This window comes from Callithrix jacchus, chromosome 10 (assembly GCF_049354715.1).
Source record: "Callithrix jacchus isolate 240 chromosome 10, calJac240_pri, whole genome shotgun sequence".
NCBI lineage: Eukaryota > Metazoa > Chordata > Mammalia > Primates > Cebidae > Callithrix > Callithrix jacchus.
The window spans coordinates 44,337,122-44,358,881 of record NC_133511.1 but is presented as its reverse complement, the minus strand read 5'-3'; the positions used below and the strand labels follow the sequence as shown (position 1 = coordinate 44,358,881).

Genomic DNA, 21,760 nt, shown 5'->3' with positions numbered 1-21,760 from the left:
CATATGCCCATTTGTAAATGGGGTGGTTGATCCTTACAGAAGTTAGGGTACTCTTCCAAGGTGATATATATATCTCCCAACAGCAGCTGGAATCAAACAGATGTCTGATTACACTAAGACCATGATCATGACATGATAGCATCCCAAGCAAGCAAGGGATATGAAGGACCAGAGGCTGAGAAAGAGATCAGAACCAAGGTAAAAATGTGGGAGTCATCCAAAAAGAGATGACAGCTGAAACCAGGAAGAAGAAAGAGAATGTGGAAGAGAGTGGGGGAAGCGAGGGATGAAGAAAACTTTACCATTACCCCAATAGTAAGAGAAGAAACAGCAAAGATACAGAGAAGGGGAAGGCAGATGAGAAATGAACCACGTATTGTCACCACCTTTTAAACCTGGAATCATCTTTGACTCCTCTCTCCCTATAATCTGCAATGTTCAGTTAGCTCTGTGTACATTACATTTACCTATAATTTTTTTTAAGATTCCTTCTTTACCAAGCATTATGCCATTATCCTAGTACATGTCCTTTAGCAACTTTTACTTAGAATTATTTTGATAGCTTCCAAACATGTCTCATTCTTTCCATTCAACCTGCTCTTAACTAATATCACCTGTTTATATATCCATAGCCTCTTCTATCACTCCACCTACTATTGTCAACAAATGGGAATTTATTATTCACAATGTTCTGTCCTTGGATTTTGAATCTATCTTGAAAAACAAATGGAGATCTACCATTCATTTCATACTGCACATATTCAATAGTAAACATATAATCTTAAAATCCTCCTCCCCACTGAAAGGCATTTATATTGTTTCCAGACTTGTCATTATAAACTTGAGAATTACCTTGTCAAATTTTAACCATATTATTTATAAAATAAGCAAAAATTAAAATCTTAAAAATATTGAGCTTTTCTGTTCAAATACAGGGTATGTCTAAGTATTCATCTTTATCACTCGGCAGTTTAAAAGTTTCTTCATATATTTTCTGCATATTTAAGTTTATTCCTATTTTACATTTTTAATTATAATTTTTCTTTCTCTTACATTTTATATGTATTTTTATAATAGAAAGCTATAATTCTTATGTATAAATTTTGCCTTTTAGTGTGCCTTGTAATTTTTTGTTGGAAGTCGGACAGGTAAAAGGTACTAGGTAAAAAGAACTGAGGTAAACAGGCCTTTGGCGATGTGGTGAAGCAGGAGGGAAACTCTAAGATATTCGATAAATTACTCATGTGTTTTAGGAGCAGCTTATCTTTTCTGAACAGCATATATGTCTATAATCAATATATAGTTGTTTTGTGTATTGAAACTCACTTAGCTAGATAAATATCATTCTGTCATAGAATATACCACAATTTATTAATAATTATCAAATGATTTATACTTACCATGTTCACAAATAATGTGCAATTAATATCTTTATTCCAGTCTCTTGGAATAAATGTGGGACCTTCCACATGAGTAAAACTGGAACTGCTAAAAAGAATGAGCATTTGTAGATATTGCTGTATTTGTCTCTACTGTAGCTGTTTCAGTACTGTGTGAGAATTCCCACTGACCAACTTCTCCGCAATACTTGGTGTATTATCATACTTGTTAATTTTTTTGATCTAACACATGTGAAATAATTTTTCTCAGTTGCTTTAAAAATGACATATCCCTGATTCCCTGATTAAAGTTTAACATTTTTAAATATATTGATTAAATATTAAGTATATATTTTCCTTCAATTTCTTGTTCATAGACTTTCTCAACTTGCTACTGGGTTGCATTTTCTCTTATTAATTTGTAGATGTTCTTTGCATATTTTGATACTAATCTTTATCAATTACACATATTCTTTGCAAGTCTACTATCCCAAAATGTGATTTGTCTTTCCAGTCTTCACATATGGAATCTGTTACACAAAATTAGTACATTTTAGCACAATAAAAATAATAATCTCTTTAAAGGCAATACTTTAGAGTCTTATTTTAAATATTCTTCCTGATACCATAAATCATAACAATATTGTCATGTATTTTCTTCTACAACTTTTTTTTTTCAGTTTTAGGTTTTCAGTTTTTAGTTTCAATTTTAGGTTTTCAATCTAATGAATTCAGTTGGTGTGTGTGAGTTAAAAATCCAACCTCTTACTTTTTTTAAATTTAAACGTGGCTAACCTAGCATTGCTAAACAAATAGTTCATTCATTCTTTCTCACACTGATTTGTTATACTACATCTGTCATATACAGAGTTCCTAAACTTGACTGATTTATTCATATCCTGATTTACTTTAGCTTTATGTCTAACTGGGTGAATCTCCCCAATTTATTTTTCCTCTTGGTTAATCTTGACCTTTTACCCTTGCATATAAATTTTAGAGTCAGCTAACATTGTGCCAAGTTCTGCAAAACAAACTTTTGAATTTTTTTGAAATTATATTCAATTAAGATATATTTGAAAATATTTTACATCTCCAGGCTATTGAATTTACTCATCCATTTATTTAGATATTCTTTTAGCTTCTTTAATAAAGTTTTCTATTAAGTTCATCTACATCTCGTTTTAACTTATTCCTAAGTAAGGTGCTTTTGTTGCTGTTATAACTGAAATCTTTAAATCACATTTTCGAAACATTTTTGCTAAGGTACGGAAGCATGATGTTTTTTATGTTATCTTGTACCCAGCAACAGTGCCAAGCTATGTAATTAGTTCTGGTAGTCTGTATATAGATTTTTCTCAGATTTCCCAAACAATCATCTCCAAATAATGAAAGTTTTATTTATTACTTTCACTTCTTGTATCACTTATTATTTTTTCTTTTCTTATTTTACTGGCTAGGATTTCTAGCATAATGCTGGATAAAAGTGGTGATAGTTTTATTTATTCCTTTCATTTCTTGTATCATTTATTATTTTTTCTTTCTTATTTTACTGCCAAGGATTTCCAGCATAATGCTGGATAAAAGTAGAGATAGTAATCATCATGTTGCTAAGCTTAAAGAAAATATTTCTAGAATTTCATCATTAAAGATGAGGCTTATTGTAGAGTTCTGATGGATATCCTTTATCTGGCTAAGGTTGGTTTTTTTCAATTGCTAGGTTCTTAAGAGTTGATATTGTTGGTAAGGGAGGTGAAGGTGTTAATTATAAATAAATGCTAACAATAATTTCTTCTCTATTAAAATAATTACTATCTGATACACACTGCTCACTAGCTAACATATGCTCTGTGAGACTCCTTAACTCATTCTAAATAGATCTGCATATTTTCAGTACATGTTAATATCACATTTATGAACACAGTCTAGCTAAAAAAAATCCAAATAAAGAAAATATGCATAACATAACACAAATTTTAAAGAGATAAGCACATTTGCCTGAATTAAGCCTATTAAATATTTCAAGGCAAGATAGATGGTTAAGAACAAAATATATCCTTTATCATATACATGTATCTAAGACATCTAAAACAAAGACATAAAAGACATAATTCTATTTAATATTTAATTCTGAATTGTGGACAAACATCAGTATAAAACCACAGGCTTCACAAAGGAAAGCAACTACTACATAGTTTGACTTTTATCTTTCAATCACCACCATTTGAGGCACATACTTTAATTAAAACCCAATGCCACAGAAATTATAACTAATAAATAAGTAGAGCTGTACATTTGAATTTTAAAATCCTGCATTTTATGGGATTGATTCTCCAGTGAGTAAATAAACAACCAGACATCACGTCAGTGGCAAACTTCAGAAATATGTTCTAGTAAAACAAAGCCTAATTTTAAAAATTGCAAATGAGTTATTTCCTTAAATAGCATTAATTAAAATTCTATATAAAACAATTTGATAAGTTTTAAAACTGAAATTAAGTAAGTTTTACTTCCAGGGGGAGAACAAATGAAGCAAAGAGAAAACACTACAGTTATGTCACTAGAAAAGCACGATTCAATTTACAAAGCAAGGATTTATGCCCAATTTTTCCGGGATTACATCTGTGTAAGACTTTTTCCATAACAAACAAGGATAACAAGGCAAAAAAGTAAAACAAATAGAATTCCACTTGAAAAATCAAAGTTCAACATATATCTAGACTAGTTCTCTCCCCAGCCCATTTTCCATTCTGCTTTACTGATGCAGAGGCAAATCTTGTTTGAATACCAAATTCCTTAGAGAAAAAACTTTCATATTTAGAAAGTGCCATTTTACAGTACCTATAGCAAAAAACCTAAACAATTTAATATTTTAAATGAAACTGAATTAGCTTTTCAATGTATTATGTTCTCTACACTTTCTATGTAAAAGCTGTTACTAAAAAGGAGCTTCTAAAATGTGAAGGCTCAGGACATTAAAAAGCAATGAGGCTTTGTGAAGAACTGGAAGCCTAGAGGTTAACGAGCTTCAAATCATCTGTGAATGATAATTTTCAAAAACACTACACCAAACCCTTCATCCACACCTAACAGTCAAACCATAGTCAAAATGCAACACACAGCTATCTGTACTTAGTATTGCCTATAATTAAAACCCTACCATTTTACGGTTGCTAGAGGTATACACATGAAAAGCAATCATCATGAATTAACAAAATTGAGAGAGGAAATCAAATTTTATTATAAAACTCTCCTTTTCTGGTTACTAGAAAAGCACTTCTCAAATATTTATTAAGAAAGTAATATTGGGGAGAGGACTCAAGATGGCGCTGTGAAAACAACCCAGGATTGGAGCTCTCGTTGAATCCGCAAACGGTGAGTCGGAGCTGCATTTCCAGACTGATCTTTGTTGCCCACAGAACGGGGAAACTCCCAAGTATAAAAAAGACACAGGACGCCAGGCAGCCGGGGCGGCAGCGGCCGGCCCTACCCAGCAATCCCCACAGGGCGCGCTTGTCCGGGTGCCCAGTTGAACCGGCAACCTGAGACTTGAGAGGGCTGCACTTGAGACTGAACGAGACCTGGACAGTAGGTCAGCCCAGGGGATTGCAGGGACAGATCGTTTGGGACACCCAGTGGGACAAACAAAACCGCGATTTCAAACTATCCCGAGCAGACGGTCCGAGACGCTCTGTGGGGGAGGGGCGTCCACCACTACCGAGGCAACCTACCCCAACTGAGATACACGCCCACTGCTGACGCAGCCAGCCATTGCCGAGGCAACCCGTCCCTACTGAGATACACGCCCACTGCTGACGCAGCCTGCCCTTGCTGGGCAACACGCGACAACGAAGAGACTCCGCCGCAGGGCGTTGCGGAGACCACAGCAGAGCCTGCAGGAACAGGGCGAATCACACAACAGCAGGGCAGAGCCTCAGCAGCCAAACAGTGGCTAGTCTGCCGTCTAGCTGGGCAGGACACCTCATCGGACATCGAAAAATAAAGCCCGAACCCCCCAGCACAGAGCAGTTGAGAAAAAAAGGGTTTTTTTTAATGAGCTCTGTTGCAGCAGAATCAAACATAGGAGCCTAACAGCCTTGAATGAACAAAAGAGCTCACAGCTCAGCAATTGAGCTCCAAAAAAGTACAGACTGTCTCCTCAAGCAGCTCCCTGACCCCTCTATATCCAAAAGACTGACATTTGGCAGGCATCATCCGGGGACAAAGATAGCAGAAAAAGAAACGGGTAGCATCCCTCTCTGTGCCACAGTTGCCAGAGGTGCACCCCAGACAAGCAGGGCCTGGAGTGGACCTCAGCAGTCGTACAGCGAAGGGGCTAGGCTGGTAGAAGGAAAACCAAGTAACAGAAATACTTCATCATCAACAATCTGGGTGTCCACTCAGAGACCCAATCGAAAAGTCAGCAACTACGCAGACGACAAGCGGATAAACCCACAAAGATGGGAAGAAACCAGCGAAAAAAGGAGGAAAACACCCGAAACCAGAACACCTCGCCTCCTAGAAAGGACCAAAACTCCTCACCAGCGAGGGAGCAAAGCTGGACGGAGAATGACTGTGACGAAATGACGGAATTAGACTTCAGAAGGTGGATAATGAGAAACTTTTGTGAGCTAAAAGAACATGTATTAAATCAATGCAAAGAAACTAAGGAACTTAAAAAAAGATATGAGGAAATGATAACAAGAATGGATAATGTAGAGAGGAATATGAATGAATTAAAGGAGCTGAAAAACACAATACGAGAACTTCACGAAGCATGCACAAGTTTCAATAGCCGAATTGACCAAGCAGAAGAAAGAATATCTGAAGTCGAAGACCAAATCAATGAAATAAAACGAGAAACCAAGATTAGAGAAAAAAGCACAAAAAGGAATGAACAAAGTCTCCAAGAAATGTGGGACTATGTGAAAAGACCTAATCTACGTTTGATAGGTGTACCAGAAGGGGACGAAGAGAATGAATCCAAGCTGGAAAATACTCTGCAGGACATCATCCAGGAAAACTTCCCCCACCTAGCAAGACAGGCCAACACTCAAATGCAGGAAATACAGAGAACACCACAAAGATATTCTGCAAGAAGAGCAACCCCAAGGCACATAATCGTCAGATTCAACAAGGTGGAAATAAAGGAGAAAATACTAAGGGCAGCCAGAGAGAAAGGTCGAGTTACCCACAAAGGGAAGCCCATCAGACTCACAGCAGATCTCTCGGCAGAAACACTACAAGCCAGAAGAGAGTGGAGGTCAATATTCAACATTCTTAAAGAAAAGAACTTTCAACCCAGAATTTCATATCCAGCCAAACTGAGCTTCAGAAGTGAAGGAAAAATAAAATCCTTTGCGAACAAGCAAGTACTCAGAGATTTTGTCACCACCAGGCCAGCTTTACAAGATCTCCTAAAAGAGGCACTACACATAGAAAGGAACAACCAGTACCAGCCATTCCAAAATTACACTAAAAGTTAAAGAGCATCAACATAATGAAGATTCTACAACAACTAACAGGCAAAACAGCCACTTAGCATCAAAATGGCAGTACCAAATTCACACATAACAATATTAACCCTAAATGTAAATGGACTAAATGCACCAATCAAAAGACACAGACTGGCAAATTGGATAAAAATCCAAAACCCATCAGTGTGCTGTATCCAGGAAACCCATCTCACATGCAAGGATACACAAAGGCTCAAAATAAAGGGATGGAGGAAGATTTACCAAGCAAATGGAAAACAAAAAAAAGCAGGAGTTTCAATTCTCATCTCTGATAAAATAGACTTTAAAGCAACAAAGATCAAAAGAGACAAAGAAGGCCATTACATACTGGTAAAAGGATCGATAAAACAAGAAGAGCTAACGATCCTAAACATATATGGACCCAAAGCAGGAGCACCCAGATACATAAGGCAAGTTCTTAATGACTTACAAAGAGACTTAGACTCCCACACAATAATAGTGGGAGACTTTAACACTCCACTGTCAATATTAGACAGATCAACCAGACAGAAAATCAACAAGGATATCCAGGGCTTGAACTCAGACCTGGAGCAAGCAAACCTGATAGACATTGACAGAACTCTCCACCCCAAATCCACAGAATACACATTCTTCTCAGCACCACATCACACCTACTCTAAAATTGACCACATAATTGGAAGTAAAGCACTGCTCAACAAATGCGAAACAACTGAAATCATAACAAACAGCCTCTCAGACCATAGTGCAATCAAGTTAGAACTCAGAATACAGAAACCAACCCAGAACCGCACAGCTTCATGGAAACTGAACAACTGGCTCTTGAATGTTGACTGGGTAAACAACGAAATGAAGGCAGAAATAAAGAAGTTCTTCGAAACCAATGAGAACGAAGACACAACATGCCAGAACCTCTGGGACACATTTAAAGCCGTCTCTAGAGGAAAGTATATAGCAATAAGTGCCCATGTGAGGAGAATGGAGAGATCCAAAATTGACACCCTATCGTCAAAATTGAAAGAGCTAGAGGAGCAAGATCAAAAAAACTCAAAACCCAGCAGAAGACAAGAAATAACTAAGATCAGAGCTGAACTGAAGGAGATTGAGACACGAAAAACCCTTCAAAAAATCAATAAATCCAAGAGCTGGTTTTTCGAAAAGATCAACAAAATAGACAGACCACTAGCCAGATTGATTAAAAAGAAAAGAGAGAACAACCAAATAGATGCAATAAAAAATGATAAAGGGGAAATCACCACAGATTCCACAGAAATTCAAACCATCATCAGAGAATATTACAAACAACTCTAGGCGCATAAACTAGTAAACCTGGAAGAAATGTATAAATTCCTGGACTCCTGTGTCCTCCCAAGCCTAAACCAGGAGGAAGCTGAAACTATGAATAGACCAATAACAAGGTCAGAAGTCGAGGCAGCAATTAAGAGCCTACCACACAAAAAAAGCCCAGGTCCAGACGGGTTCACAGCCGAATTCTACCAGACACACAAAGAGGAGCTGGTACCATTCCTTCTAAAACTATTTCAAACAATCCAAAAAGAGGGAATACTTCCCAAATCATTTTACGAGACCAACATCATCCTGATACCAAAACCCGGCAGAGACCCAACAAGAAAAGAAAACTTCAGGCCAATATCCATGATGAACATAGATGCAAAAATCTTCAATAAAATATTGGCAAGCCGATTGCAACAGCAAATCAAAAAACTTATTCACCATGATCAAGTAGGATTCATCCTGGGGATGCAAGGCTGGTTCAACATACACAAGTCTATAAACGTAATTCACCACATAAACAGAACCAAAAACAAAAACCACATGATTATCTCAATTGACGCAGAGAAGGCATTTGACAAAATTCAACAGCCCTTTATGGTAAAAACCCTCAATAAAATCGGTATCGATGGAACGTATCTCAAAGTAATAAAAGCTATTTATGACAAACCAACAGCCAATATCATACTGAATGGGCAAAACCTGGAAGCATTCCGTTTGAAATCTGGCACTAGACAAGGATGCCCTCTTTCACCACTCCTATTCAATATAGTTCTGGAAGTTCTAGCCAGAGCAATCAGGCAAGAAAAAGAAATAAAGGGTATTCAATTAAAAAAGAGGAAGTCAAATTGTCTCTATTTGCAGACGACATGATAATATACCTAGAAGACCCCATCACCTCAGCCCAAAAACTCCTGAAACTGATAAGCAACTTCAGCAAAGTCTCAGGATATAAAATCAATGTGCAAAAATCACAAGCATTCGTCTACACCAATTACAGACTTAAGGAAAGCCAAATCAAGAACAAACTGCCATTCGCAATTGCTACAAAAAGAATAAAATACCTTGGAATACAACTCACAAGGAACGTAAGGGACCTCTTCAAGGAGAACTACAAACCACTGCTCAACGAAATCAGAGAGGACACAAACAGATGGAGAAACATTCCATGTTCATGGTTAGGAAGAATTAATATCGTGAAAATGGCTATACTGCCCAAAGTAATTTACAGAATCAACGCTATCCCCATCAAGCTACCATTGACTTTCTTCACAGAACTGGAAAAACCACCATGAACTTCATATGGAACCAGAAGAGAGCCCGCATAGCCAAGTCAATTCTAAGCAAAAAGAACACAGTGGGGGGCATTACACTACCGGATTTCAAACTATACTACAAGGCTACAGTAATCAAAACAGCATGGTACTGGTACCAAAACAGAGATATAGACCAATGGAACAAAACAGAGGCACCGGAGGCAACACAACATATCTACAACTATACAATCTTTGATAAACCTGACACAAACAAGCAAGGGGGAAAGGATTCCCTGTTTAACAAATGGTGTTGGGAAAACTGGCTAGCCATGTGCAGAAAGCAGAAACTGGACCCCTTCCTGACACCTTACACTAAAATTAACTCCAGATGGATTAAAGGCTTAAACCTAAGACCTGGCACCATAAAAACCCTACAAGGAAATCTAGGCAAAACCATCCAGGACATAGGAGTAGGCAAGGACTTCATGAACAAAACACCAAAAGCATTGGCAACAAAACCCAAAATAGACAAATGGGACCTAATCAAACTCCACAGCTTCTGCACGGCAAAAGAAAAAGTCACTAGAGTGGATCGACAACCAACAGAATGGGAAAAAATTTTTGCAGTTTACCCATCTGACAAAGGGCTGATATCCAGAATTTACAAAGAACTCAAACGGATTTACAGGAAAAAAACAAACAAGCCCATTCAAAAGTGGGCAAAGGATATGAACAGACACTTTACGAAAGAAGATATATATGAGGCCAACAATCATATGAAAAAATGCTCATCGTCACTGGTCATCAGAGAGATGCAAATCAAAACCACATTGAGATACCATCTCACGCCAGTTAGAATGGCGATCATTAAAAAATCTGGAGACAACAGATGCTGGAGAGGATGTGGAGAAAAAGGAACACTTTTACACTGTTGGTGGGAGTGTAAATTAGTTCAACCATTGTGGAAGACAGTGTGGCGATTCCTCAAGGCCTTAGAAATAGAAATTCCATTTGACCCAGCAATCCCATTACTGGGTATATATCCAAAAGACTATAAATCGTTCTACTATAAGGACACATGTACATGAATGTTCATTGCAGCACTGTTTACAATAGCAAAGACCTGGAATCAACCAAAATGCCCATTGATAATAGATTGGATTGGAAAAATGTGGCACATATACACCATGGAATATTATGCAGCAATCAGAAATCATGAGTTTGTGTCGTTTGTAGGGACATGGATGAATCTGGAGAACGTCATCCTCAGCAAACTGACACAAGAACAGAAAATGAAACACCGCATATTCTCACTCATAGGTGGGTGATGAAAAATGAGAATACATGGACACAGAAAGGGGAGTAGTAAACACTGGGGTCTATTGGGGGGAAAAGGGGAGGGCCAGTGGGAGGGGGAGGTGGGGAGGCATAGCCTGGGGAGAAATGCCAAATGTGGGTGAAGGGGAGAAGGAAAGAAAAGCACACTGCCATGTGTGTTCCTACGCAACTGTCTTACATGCTCTGCTCATGAACCCCAAAACCTAAAATCCAATAAAAAATTTAAAAAAAAAAAGAAAGTAATATTGAAACCTACTATTTTCATTCCCAAAATATATAAGAGATATTCCTTATTAATTAAGAAAACCTCACTTAGTATTTTAAAAAGCTTAGCAGCAAAATCATGGGAGGGGTCTCTCCCTGTAAATGTACCTTACAAGAGTATGAATGACCTAGATAAAATAAGGGCAATAGACAACTGTGCCACTAAGTGATTTAGTTCACCCTTTATGACTGTCATGTTTCTGATTTGTTAAATGGGAATAACAACTGGATCACAGGATTGTTGAGAAAGCTAGAAGAGATGAGGCATGTATGAATATCTATCACAGTAGCAGGCTAGCCTTTTATTTTTTTAATTATTAGAAACACATCACTTCTCCCACCCCAACCTTCCCCACCCCCCGCCCACAGCAAAAAAAAAAGAATCCACCACAGGACTGTTGAGAAAGCTAAAAGAGATCAGGCATGTACAAATATCTATCACAGTAGCAGGCTAGACTTTTTTTTTTAACTATTAGAAGCACATGCCTTCTACCACCCAACCTTCTTTCTAAAAGAAATCTACATAATAGATTTGAAATCAGGCTGCATTTTTAAATGATACTAACACTTAATTTAATGTTACTCATTCATCTCCCTCCAGCAGCTGAAGACTATAATTCAAGTAAAGATATATCAAACAATTTAAGATACCTTTAAAAATGAGAAAATTGGGTAACATGTAGCTTAACACCATATTACTTTTCTTTTTTTCTCTGCCTCTTTAGGCACTGTCCCAGGGAAGAACAGATAACCTTTGTTGCCTAAAACTTCTTAATTTAATAGCTATCTGCTTATTCAGCAAATAAAAATTCTCTGAGGGTCCTCCTAAATTGTGAAAGATGCTAAATTAGTAAGGCACTAATGGGATACATTGAAACAGTTCCTGCAAACAGAATTGATGTATAAATTTGACAGACTCCCTTTGTAACCTGGTGCTAAGGTAGTCATGTAACTGAGGACATTTATGTCTAACATTTAACCTGAAGGGACAGGCATAAAGAGGTCTATTCCAAACAAATTTGTATTTATAATCACCCTATCCATCATATTATCTCCAAATTGTACAGGTGCAAAATGATCTTTTGCTTCAGAAAGAAAAGGCTTTGTTACTTTTTCTTTTGTAAAAAAGTAATAACTAAACACACTTAGTGGCTAGATCTTGGTTTCCAAAAAAAGGAACCAGGACTCCTATGAAAACTAGATGGTGATTCTAGAACTGAGGGAGGAAACATATATTATGAGTCTGGAACATCTTGTGGTGCCAGAAAGTAAGGAAATGCTCAAAAAACAGCACAATGATTAGAGTATGGCAAATGAACAAAAGATCTTACTCAAAGAACTCTCAATCTGAAGTTGGAATCAATAAAGTAGTTATGGTTGTAACAAAAAGTATACAACAAATATCCATGAGTCCATAATAAAATAAAGCTTAAACAAATCAATAAATGGGAGAAAAATCTCCCATGCAGAATTGAAAAAAAATGTTATTAGATGTTCCACCTTCAAGGAGGTAAAGTATAACCCTCTACTCTTTAAGTGTGGGTTGTGCATAGCAACTTCTTTCCAAAAAGTACAGTATGTGGGTGGGTGAGGGGCACAGGGAATAATTACAGTGAAAAAAACTAACATCACCTCAACCAAGAGATCAAGGTTAACATCAACAGTGATAAGTCATGTTGATAATATGTACCCTTAATAAAACGTGATAAAATGGCACTTTACCTCTGTGATCTTCCTACCCAAGACACATAACCCCACTTGAATGAGTAAAATGTCACATGGTCTATAAGATACCATCAAGTCATCAAAAACAAGATACCATCTGATATAGTCATTAAAAACAAGAAAAGTCTGAGAAACTGTCCCAGTCAAAAGAAACCTAAGGAGACATAACTACTCAATGTAATATGGCATCCTGCTGGGTGGGATACTGGAACAAAAAGAACATTAGGTAAAAACTAAGGATATCTGAATAAAGTATGGACTTCGGCTAAAAATAACCTATCAATATCAGTTCTTTATGTGGAACAAATGTAGTATACTAATGTAAGATGTTACAATGGGTGAAACTGGAGGTGAAGTATATAACAACTCAATTATCTCTGCAATTTTTCTATGCATCTAAAACTGTTCTAGAATTAAAAATCTAAGAAAAATTAGAAAACCTTACAATATTTTCTGTACAGATTGACAGATGCACTATAGCCCTCATTTTGTCCAAATGTAAGGCAGACATTCAATATTTATTTATTTATTTATTTCCTCAGGTGTCCTGAGTAAATGATGGAAGTCTACATGCAGAGATAAGCTGATAGTGGAGAATCCTCCTTCATCTGCCCACTTTCAGCACCCTGTAATGTACTGTACCTCACACGTATGTCGAGTTAAGTAGTTTAACACTCACAAGTACACAAAAATGGTTTAAAATGTTTCAGACAAGAATCATCAGGTAGAAAATAACATATAGGCATAAGCAAGTGGCAAAAGTGACATTCCTTCATTCCTAGTATGAATTCTTTCAGTCACAGTATGAGGTTAGTCATTGTTTAATGATGCTTTTACCTAATAAAATCTGACCAAAATTAGGCCAAGACATTTTAAAATTATTGAGAAGCCCATAGGCCCTGGGTGGATTTTTATTAATGTAATGAATGAGGAAATATTAGATACATACATATATTTTAAAGCAGTAATGACTTGAGAAGCAACAATGGATTTATAACCATTCTTGTTAACGATGAACCCTGCTCTTTGTATGCTTCAAGATAATGTCTAATGATATCATGAAGCCTTCATAATTAACACAATATATATCCAGATTATGAAGATAAGCCCTTCTAATTTTTAGTGAGGTTTTAAAGCATGATATTCCCCATCTAATATTTTATGAAATTTCACAAAAGGTAATAAGAAATATACAGAAGATTCCCAGCACTTTGAGAGGCCAAGGCGGGTGGATCACAAGGTCAAGAGATCAAGACCCTCCTGGTCAACATGGTGAAACCCCGTCTCTACTAAAAATACAAAAAATTAGCTGGGCATGGTGGCGCGTGCCTGTAAACCCAGCTACTCAGGAGGCTGAGGGAGGAGAATTGCCTGAACCCAGGAGGCGGAGGTTGCGGTGAGCCGAGATCGCGCCATTGCACTCCAGTCTGTGTAACAAGAGCAAAAGTCCGTCTCAAAAAAAAAAAGAAAAGAAAAGAAATATACAGAAGATTTTACAGAAGTCTTCTTGTTGTTTTGACAATGAAATGGTTGAAAAAGATATAAGTATCCTCAACATATGCTCAACAGCAAATGACTGCATAATGTTTTAGCTAAAACTGCATAAGTGTAACCAGTGAGAGAAAGCAGCCAGCCAGTTGTTTGGAATAAAAAGATTCTGACATGCTGTCCATCATGTGAGAATACGAGAAGACATACCCTCATCAGATTATGGATTTGCCAATGCCTTGATCTTGAACTTCCCACTTCCACAACCATGAGATATAAATGTGTATTGTTTTGTGTTTCTTAGAAAAATAAAGATTATAAAGTAAGAGTAAAGGATTAGCACTACATATATAATTCGTTTTCTCAATCATTCATGGACAAGCAGTTATAGAAAAGCAGATGAATCCAGAAATGCAAAGTTCTACAGGGTATTGCTAATGTGGTTAATTTCATAGAAATGAGACCTTTAATAAATAGAGGAATACTTACAAACTATAATGAGATGTGTAGGAACTATCACACAGTGTTTAAGTGACTTAGCTCCCGAACTGGACTGCATGGGCTGGAACACTGGCAATAGAATTTATTAGCTATGAGATCTTGGACACATTACTTAATCTCTACAAGTTATTATCTGTAGAACGCTGACAGAATTGGTGAGAGTTTTACAAGAGATAATTCATGTATAGCACTTAGAACAATGCTTGGCACACAGTATGTATTCAATAAATGTTAGCTATTATTGGCTGTTATATGAATAATCATAAAAATCTTTTATACTACAAAAAAATTCATTAATCATCTTTTGGCAAATAACTTAGAGGTGATCAACCTCAGAAATGAATTACACATTTTTCTTTTACAAATAAGTAAGCATTCCAAATTTCCTGGCCTATTCTGGCATATTTCGTAGACTATGATCTATGAGAATACTCCATCAATATCTCCTGCTAAATTAGTTATACGGATAATGTTGGCCACAAATATCTAACAGAAAGTACTTCATCAGAAATTTAAAATAGTATACATACCCTCAAATCAGGAGAAAAGTTGTCGGCAGAAGTTGAAATGGAATCTGATGATACAACAGAAGCTGATTTTGTATGCACTGAATTCTCTGAATGAGAAGTGGAGGCACTACAAAAATACAAAAGGACAGTATGTTGGAAAAATGGGGGCAGCAAAGACCAATTTCAACACTATATTTAATATAACTCCATTATTTATTATAATTTCCACTGCCACCTAAGTTCTGCTTTGCCTATTCAATCTTATCTCTAAATCTTAACAAATTATAAACGATTCCTTCTGGGTCAAGTATTCTTATGATCTAAGTTCCCTCTGGACAGACTCCCAATACTCATGAAGACACTCCAGGCTAATTTCCTTCTTTTTATCCATTCACTCACCCCATTCCTTCTTTTTATCCATTCATCCAAAGAATATTCATTGAGTGGGCCAATGTACAATACCATTACACCAGGCACTGTGATTTGCAAATAAATGATATCCTCCCCATGTGCATGAAGCTCAAAAGCTTGTGACAGACAAGTAAATAAGCAGTGCAATGTGATGACTCTAAATACACCCACATACACACACATATACTCACATACAAACACCCCACATACATACAGATATCTTTGGGAGAAAAGAAAAGGAAGCAGCCAACTCTGGCCAGGAAGTTCAGGGAAGACTTCACAGAGGAGATGATATTCAGACTGAGTCTTGAAAGATAGGAGATTATCAGGCCAACAAACAAGGAAATTTCAAAAACAAACAAAAGGCAAGTATGGAAGTATCCAAGTTGATAGAACATCTCAGACACTACAAATAGTTGAACAAGGGTGAATGAATGAAGCAGCAGATGAGGATGGAAAGAAAGGCTCTTCTTTGTACCTTCCCACCACATCAAACAACCCTGTGTTGAATATTTACTTCTATTATAAGTAATCAATCTGCAGTTTTACTTTCTTAAATTCCTATAAAACTTTTTTTTTTAGATAGAATTTTACTCTTGTCACCCAGGCTAAAGTGCAATTGTGCAATCTTGGGTCACTACAACCTCCACCTCCTAGGTTCAAGCAATTCTCCTGTCTCAGCCTCCCAAGTAGCTGGGATTACAGGTGCCCACCACCACATCTGGCTTAATTTTCTTGGTATTTTTAGTAGAGATGGGGTTTCACCCTGTTGGCCAGGCAAGTCTCGAACTACTGACCTCAGGTGATCTACCTGCCTTGGCCTCCCAAAGTGCTGATTACAGGCATGAGCCACCATGCCCAACCAATCTTCTATACCTGATCACATACTATCTTTTATTGTTTATTGTGTCTCATCAGCTAGTGCCCCAAGAACAAAAATTATGCCTTTTTTTTGGTGGGGAGAGGGGCAAGAAATAAGGTCTATGTTATCCAGGTTGTTCTCCTCAAACTCCTGGCCTCAAACAATCCTCTCACTCAGCCTCCCAAAGCGTCGTGATTTCACACATGGGCTACCATACACAAACCTACTTCTTATTTTCCATAAAATCTATTTCAGGACCTGTGTACACTGTTAACAGGTATTACGTTTGTTAAATTTTTAAAAACTATGACAGTATGCCACAACTGAATAATTGATATAATTTCCTCTTAGTAAAAGAAAGTTAAAATTAATTAAGGTAGGATCAATGGTGGAAAAAGGTCAAATATTTTGAATTGAGTCTTAAAGTTCAGATTTTTTTTAATGGATTTTTCTAAAGCATATTAAGTGTCTTTCTTATATCAGAAGTCAAAATTTTTTCTCTAGATTTTGATGAAATACTTTACCTTAGAGTTGTGATATTTAAGACCCATTTGCCTTTAAAGTAAACTCCATAGATGCATTACAAACCTGTCTATAACAAGAATAACTAAACTACTTATACAATGTGAAAATCACCTCCCCAAAAAAGAAACTGTCACTTCATTTAAATGAATGGAAAATGGTACTCCAGTGCAAATACAACATAGTATTTCCAACAACCTATGCTATTACACAAAAAAGCAGGCATAAGAAATTGTATTACATAGTTTTACAATGTAAGGAAAGAAAAAGTGACAGGTCGTGAATATTTTCCTTTTTCTTTGTAGCTAAATTCTGATTGAACGTCATTTGCATTAAAATAACAGGTAAAATAATTAAACTTCAGGCACAGTACTTTGACAGACATTGTTAGCTCCCTCTTTCAAATAGATTCCCCTTTCTCCCTGACTTTGATCAGGGTAGTTTGTCCCCTGATGAAGCTAATAGGCTTGCTATTCTCTTCCTTGGGGGTAGGAGAGCCAGGTGAGTCAATTCTGGTCAGTGGGATTTAGTGGAAAGTCTGCTAATGGTTATGGAAACCTTTTATTTTCTTAATAAAGTAAGGGCAGAAACAGGAGCGTAGTCTTTATCCTTTCCCATTTCTCTTGCCTGAAACAAGAATGTTGGAAATACAAGAGCCATCTTACAAACATTAGCAACATCAGGCCTGCTGAGGACAGGGAGCCAAAGAATAGGATGAGCATACGTTCTTGTAGCATCACTGGGCCAACAATTGTCTACCTCTGGAATTCTTGTTATGTAACATAAATGGCTAAGCACAGCTGTGTGTGCCTGTAATCCAAGATGCTCAAGAGGCTGAGACAAGGATCGCTTGAGCCCAGGAGTTTGAGACCAGCCTCGGCAACATAGCAAGACCCCATCTCAAAAAATTAATAATATTAAATAAAATTAAAATTTTAAAAATAAAATAAATGAACTTAAATTTTTTAAATCACTGCAGTAGAGTCTGTTCTATACAGTCAAACACAATATAGCAATCAACATCTCATAAAGTCTATCTGGGGCAAGTTCAAATGTATAATGCTATTTTACATGCATATGTCCTTCTGGGAGAAGAGAAAAAGGCAATCAAGTATAATCTGAAATTATAAATAGTGTATTCTCTAGAAAAATAATATTGATAGAAAGAATATTGTAGCACATAGCACCAAGAAACCAAATGGCTCTCTGGCTGGATGTGGTAGCTCATGCCTGTAATCCCAGCACTTTGGAAGGCCAAGGACAGATTGAATGGCTTGAGCCCAGTAGTTCCAGACCAGCATGGGCATCATGGAAACCCCCTCTCTACCAAAAATACAAAAATTAGCCAGGTGTGGTGTGACATGCCTATAGTACCAGTTACTTGACAGGATGAGGCATGAGAATCATTTGAACCTGGCAGGCAGAGGTTGCAGTGAGCTGAGATAGCACCACCGCACTCTAGCCTGGGCAAGATAGTGGGACTCTGTCTCCAAAAAAAAAAGGAATCCAAATGGCTCTTTTGCATGAAAGTATAAAGTAAATAAATCTAAGAGAAATAAAATAAACAAATCCAGGTACTGCACCTTAAGCTTTGCAGTCTCAGATTCAAAGAATCAGTCTTTCAAGCAAAAGTGTGGTAAATAGCCTTTAATTATTAACTTCTCTTTTCAGACACACACAAACATAAGTAATTATGATCCACAACATTATAGTTGAATAAGCACTAATGTATATTTCTATATAACTGTTCTACAAACGGTTTTACTCTCCAGGCAAATACTGAGGAGCTGAGGGGCACAGCAGTGGGAATACATCATAGTACGATTCTTGTGATTACAGCAGTAACAGAGAGAGAGAGAGAGAGAGAGAGAGAGAGAGAGAGAGAGAAGAGAGGGAGGGAAGGAGAGAGAGTGCACAGGAGAGAGGGACAGAGAAAGAGAGAGAGCAAGGGCAAGAGAGAGAAAGCAAGACCGTGAGCAAGAACGCACACAGGCATGCAGGAACGCAGTAGACCTGTTAAAACGCCTGGTATAAATAAAAATGCTGCCTTTAGCAGCAACTCAGATTGAAGGTGGCCATGGGCACACTAGGATACATAGTTCTCTTTTCTGTAGTTGTTTTTTTTCTTCTGTCATACTGGTTCTGTGCATGCTTGTAGTCACCATAGCTCCTGGTATAACACACTCTAATTTCCACTGCTTTTTTTCCATTTCTCCCTGCTCATCTTGAAGTCAAGCGCTCTATGTTTATTTTTTATGAACTGTTCCACAAACAAGCTCTGTATTTCCCAAAATTCATGGCTTTGCCTCAGGCCTTTCCAAAGTAGAATGTTCCTTTACCCCAATCTATTTAATAACATCCTACCTACCCTTTAAGACCTGGTTTAAAAAACTAGCTTCTCCAAGAAGTCTTCCCCAGGTCTCCCAGTTGGAACTAAACTCTCAGTCTTCTACACTTTCATAGACTTTGTCTATAACCACACTTAACACTTTCCACATTAGACTAGAGAACTCAGTTACATGGCCACCTCCTTTGTAAATTACAAACTGCTAAAGAGTAAGAATCTTGTAATTGGCAAGGCATTTGAACTTGGAGCAAAGTATGCTGTCCCTAACCTCAGTAAGTAACCAATACCATTTTGGTCCTCGGATTTCCTACGCCTACACACTTCACCACAGTCCATCCAAATATACCTTGTCAAACTGGGCTTCTCTTCCAAATGCTAAAACTTCTAGTCAACTCTGTCGCATATGTTCATTACCATAGTACGTGTGTCTCCTAGACCCACTTTTCTCTAAGTCTTTCTTCAACTACTAACTCTCTTCCTCATCTTTATCTGAACTCTTTAATCCACAGTGAATAAACTCCTACATCTTCAACAGGATTCTCTCCTTCACCTCTGCCTCAGCTGACCTCCCCTCACAGGAATTCACTTCCCTGCAGCCTTTAATAAAAGACTCTTTTCTTTTCCCACATCTAACAGAGCCCGAAGATGAAATAAGCATTTTCCCAGCTGAACTCTCAGGCTTCTACATTAGTATTATTTTTGCATCTTCACATATAAAAGATCTCTTCCACTAAGGTTCATGGCTTCTCAGTATACAGCCTCATTGTCACTATCACCCAACCACCTTTAATCATTCCTCCTCACTCTCTAAGGGTTTTTTCATCTGGCTTGCTTACTTCTCCAACATTTCTTTCTACTCCAAAGCTGCCATCACTACAGGAATTCTATTAACCATAAACTATCAACAACCTAGCTCAAAATTCCTCCATTCTTACATCCCTCATACACATTCCCACTTCAGCAATGTGCATCCTGTCATCAAACCTTGGACTTTATCATTTCTGGGAATTACCCTTCCACTATAATCTTAAAATTGAGGAAATTAATCTTTGACCAGATGCCGACCTTTTCTAAATATTGAACTTTCTTAACTTCCCCTACATCTCATGTTCAACCTAATAGAGATACCCAGACACTCAACCCCTCCATTTTTTATCTTTCATGATGCAATGCCCTCCCTTGCCTACTTCACTTCCTAACCATGAGTGTCCTTATATCCATATCCATTAGTCACAACTGCCCTGCTAATCCCTAAATGTAAACCAACATAACCATCTTTCTTGGCTACTAGTAAATCTAATCTTCAAACTGGGGCCACTTAAGACTTACGATTAGAAACATCACCTAGGCCCAACACAGTGCTCAATGATTCTCCCATTTCCCAAGTGACTTTTTTAAAGAATAACCATCTTTTCCCCACACACAGCTATCACGACCAATCAATCCAAAGTCCTGTATAGTCCACTTCCCTACCATCCCTTGCATGTATCTTCTCTCTTTCCTAGTTTTTACTGTCCTAACACCGTTTCTCTGGACTACTGCAAATTATTTGTAACCTTTTCTCCCACTCATCCAATATATCATCCCAAACCAAAACCAAAGTGATCTTTCCAAAACCCAAATCTGATCATATCAATCCATTGCTTAAATCTTCACTGATTTCTCACTGCCTACAGAATCAAGCCAAAACTCCTCAGTATAACACTCAGTTTTCCAAGATCTGACCCTTGCTCTACATATCCAGCTGCAGTTCTTACTCATCTGGAGCCACTAGGAACGGCTTGCAGATTTCTTAGGTTCTCTTGCCATTTCATGCCTCTGTGCCTTTGATAACCCTATTGTTTCTGCCTCTAATGTCCTTCATCATCTTCCATGTCCTTTGTCCCATCTATCTTGTAGACATAACTACTGCTTCCTTTACTGTATACTGTACATATTTCTATCATAATACCTGTAACATTTTGCTGCCTTTACTCACCTAAAAGCTCCTCTCCCAAGATATTTTTGTTATTATTTACGACTTCAAAATTCTTTCTTTACTACAATCTTCTGTGAGAAAACAACCTTCTCAAAATAAAACATGTAAAACATTGAAAAAAGAATATGTGGGCTGGCTGCAGTGGTTCATGCCTGCAATCTCAGCTCTTTGGGAGGCCAAGGCGGACGGATCACAAGGTCAGGAGACTGAGAACCATCCCAACCAAAATGGTGAAACCCTGTCACTACTAAAAAACACAAAAATTAGCTGGTCATGGTTGTGAGCGCCTGTAGTCCCAGCTACTTGGGAGGCTGAGGCAGGAGAATCACCTGAACCTGGGAGGTGGAGGTTGCAGTGAGGTGAGATCGAGCCACTGCACTCCAGCCTGGTGATAG

At 37.5% G+C, this 21,760-nt stretch overlaps 1 protein-coding gene across 10 annotated transcripts in view; it reads right to left on the bottom strand.

The window, feature by feature from the left end:
• The window catches only part of MTMR2 (myotubularin related protein 2), a 102,107-nt gene that overhangs the window by 46,773 nt on the left and 33,574 nt on the right, over positions 1-21,760 (bottom strand). For 6 of the 10 annotated variants that reach the window (XM_009007213.6, XM_078339906.1, XM_078339909.1 and 3 more), the window contains one exon: positions 15,267-15,372. Coding sequence is in view for 4 of the 10 variants with exons in the window: in XM_002754656.8 (XP_002754702.1) it covers positions 15,267-15,372 (106 nt within the window). In the remaining 6 variants the exon portion in view is untranslated. Of the gene's footprint in view, positions 1-14,724; positions 14,806-15,266; positions 15,373-21,760 lie in introns of those variants that run through there. The other 4 variants (XM_035265202.3, XM_035265204.3, XM_078339904.1 and 1 more) reach the window with 2 other exon arrangements.